Source organism: Psammomys obesus, unplaced genomic scaffold, assembly GCF_907164565.1.
Source record: "Psammomys obesus unplaced genomic scaffold, mPsaObe1.curated_primary_1811, whole genome shotgun sequence".
NCBI classification, from domain to species: Eukaryota; Metazoa; Chordata; class Mammalia; order Rodentia; family Muridae; genus Psammomys; species Psammomys obesus.
In genome coordinates, this window is record NW_026590110.1 from 232,253 (window position 1) to 234,641 (window position 2,389).

The 2,389-nt window shown below is 38.3% G+C and overlaps 1 protein-coding gene across 1 annotated transcript; it reads left to right on the forward strand.

The window, feature by feature from the left end:
• Positions 1–1,214: 1,214 nt before the first annotated feature.
• Positions 1,215–2,186, forward strand: LOC129676225 (olfactory receptor 14J1-like). Its single transcript, XM_055606554.1, has one exon. The coding sequence runs from the start codon at positions 1,215–1,217 to the stop codon at positions 2,184–2,186; it is 972 nt and encodes a 323-aa protein (XP_055462529.1).
• The last annotated feature ends 203 nt before the right edge of the window (positions 2,187–2,389 follow it).

The window sequence follows — 2,389 nt, forward strand, 5'->3', positions numbered from 1 at the left end:
AGAGAGAGAGAGAGAGAGAGAGAGAGAGAGAGAGAGAGAAAGAAAGAGAGGGAGAGAGAGAGAGAGAAAGAGAGAGAGAGAAAGAGAGAGATAATTTTAAAGCACCAAGCTAACAGCCTTCCTTGTACTGTTGTCTATAGCTGACATGAAAATAGTATATAAGAAGGTGAGATCCTTTATTAATAACCTATTAGCCCTCATATATCAATGATCACTTTTCATCTGCCAAAAACCAAACTCTAGAGAGTTAACTGAAACTTGGTCACTCCTTTCTCTGAGTTAAAAATCACATCAAACCTGGGTCTTTCTCTGAGTATGTGCTGCACCTAGGAATATATTATTTACATTAACTCTTCCTCCCAGAAATCGTTGTCATTTTGATGGCCAGTGTCCTCCCTTGGAGTCAGTTATCAATAAATCATTACTTGATGTCTTCAATAAAAAAAATGACATAAATAACACACACACACACACACTATTAAAAAACAGTTTATTCATACCATCTATGCCCTAGGCTATCAAGTTAGACCCCAAATTGAAAAATAGAATGTATTTTCTTTGCAAAAATAGTTTGTTACCTACTAAAATAAAATATGCATTTAAAATAGAAATAAGGATAGAGTGCTTGCTGAGGAAGTTCAGGGCTCAGGGCTTGGTTCCACACTAAAATAAAAACAGAAAAACAGTAGGAAGAGCCATTAGGCTGTTAGCTCCATGTGCATAGCTTCTGAGGCGATGGCCTTATTGTTTGCCAGGAAGGAGATGTGTTTCGCCTGTCTACAGCTAACCCATCTAGAGAAATACACAAAATATAAGTCCAGATTTTTTTTGACCATAATCTTATAATTGTATTGCTATTGTAACTTGAAAGTCATAGGATTCCTTGGTGGAAATTAAAAGTTGTATATGTTTTTAGAGAAAGCAAAACAATATTCCATGACAATACAGGGGAATTTGTCACACCTCTACTCACCTCTGATTACTTCTTACCTATCAAAAGTCTAAACTTCATCACAGAACTGTTTTATCCTGCAGATTCTTACCATTGAAGGTATATTTACCAAGTTTTCAAAGCTGATATATTGGAAGCTATTAACCATTAGCTCCCAGAATAAAGAAAATGGAATGTTTATGTATCGTTTCCATACTATATATTTACTGCGATTCACAGACATTTTTATTTTCTAGCTGTTACCACAATTTCTAGTCTCAGAATGACTGCAAGAAACATAACCACAAAGAGTGGATTCCTCCTCACGGGGTTCTCAGACAACCATGAGCTGCAGATCTTGCATGCTTTGCTCTTCTTGGCAATGTATCTATTGGACCTTGCAAGTAACCTTGTCATTGTCACCGTCACAACACTGGACCCACAGCTCCAGTCTCCAATGTATTACTTTCTGAAGCATCTTTCCCTTCTGGACCTCTCGTCCCTTTCTGTCACAGTTCCCCAGTCTATTGACAGCTCACTGGCAGGCAGTGGCTATATTTCATATGACCAGTGCATGCTGCAGATTTTTTTTTTCACAGCTTTGTGCTGGAGTGAGATGGCCATTCTCACAGTGATGTCATATGACCGCTATGTGGCCATCTGCTTCCCACTGCACTATGAGGTCATTATGAGTCCCGGAAAGTGCATGTGGGCTGTGGCAGCTGTGTGGCTAAGTGGAGGCATCTCAGGAACTTTGTACATAACAACTACACTCTCTATCAGATTCTGCAGGGCCAAAATAATTCACCAGTTCTTCTGTGATATCCCCCAGTTGCTCAAGCTCTCCTGCTCTAATGATTACTTTGGAGTTATGGAAGTGTCTACTTTTATGTCTGTAATGGCCTTTGCCTGCTTCATGGGGATTTCCCTCTCCTATGGCCAGATATTCTCCACAGTTCTCAGGATGCCCTCTGCTGAGGGTCGATCTAAGGTCTTCTCCACCTGCCTGCCTCATCTCTTTGTTGTTTCATTTTTCATCTCCACAGGCATTTGTGCATATTTAAAGCCAACCTCAGACTCCCCAACTGCTTTAGACCTCATGCTCTCTATCTTTTACACAGTCCTACCCCCAACACTCAATCCTGTTATCTATAGTCTGAGGAATGAGTCCTTGAAGGGAGCTGTAAGGAAGTTATTGTTAAGTGAACAATTCAGTGGGAAAAAATTACTTTTGTTTTTTGTTAGTGGCTGCTAATACTAGACATAAAGAATGGTTTTTAGTATTTTGAATGTTAGTTGTGTAATGTTAAGAATAACAAGATATTTTCTAGATGATGTATATTATAAACCCATTGCATAGTAAAACTTGAATATGTCATTAAATTTACTTATAGTTCTGTCAAGTTAGTAAAAAATGTATGATTATAATCTAGTAATATAGACACAATTCTTCCTAAT

Bases quoted from the DNA above. Each gene is read 5' to 3' on its own strand.
- LOC129676225 (XM_055606554.1), top strand. From the start codon at position 1,215: ATGACTGCAAGAAACATAACCACAAAGAGTGGATTCCTCCTCACGGGG.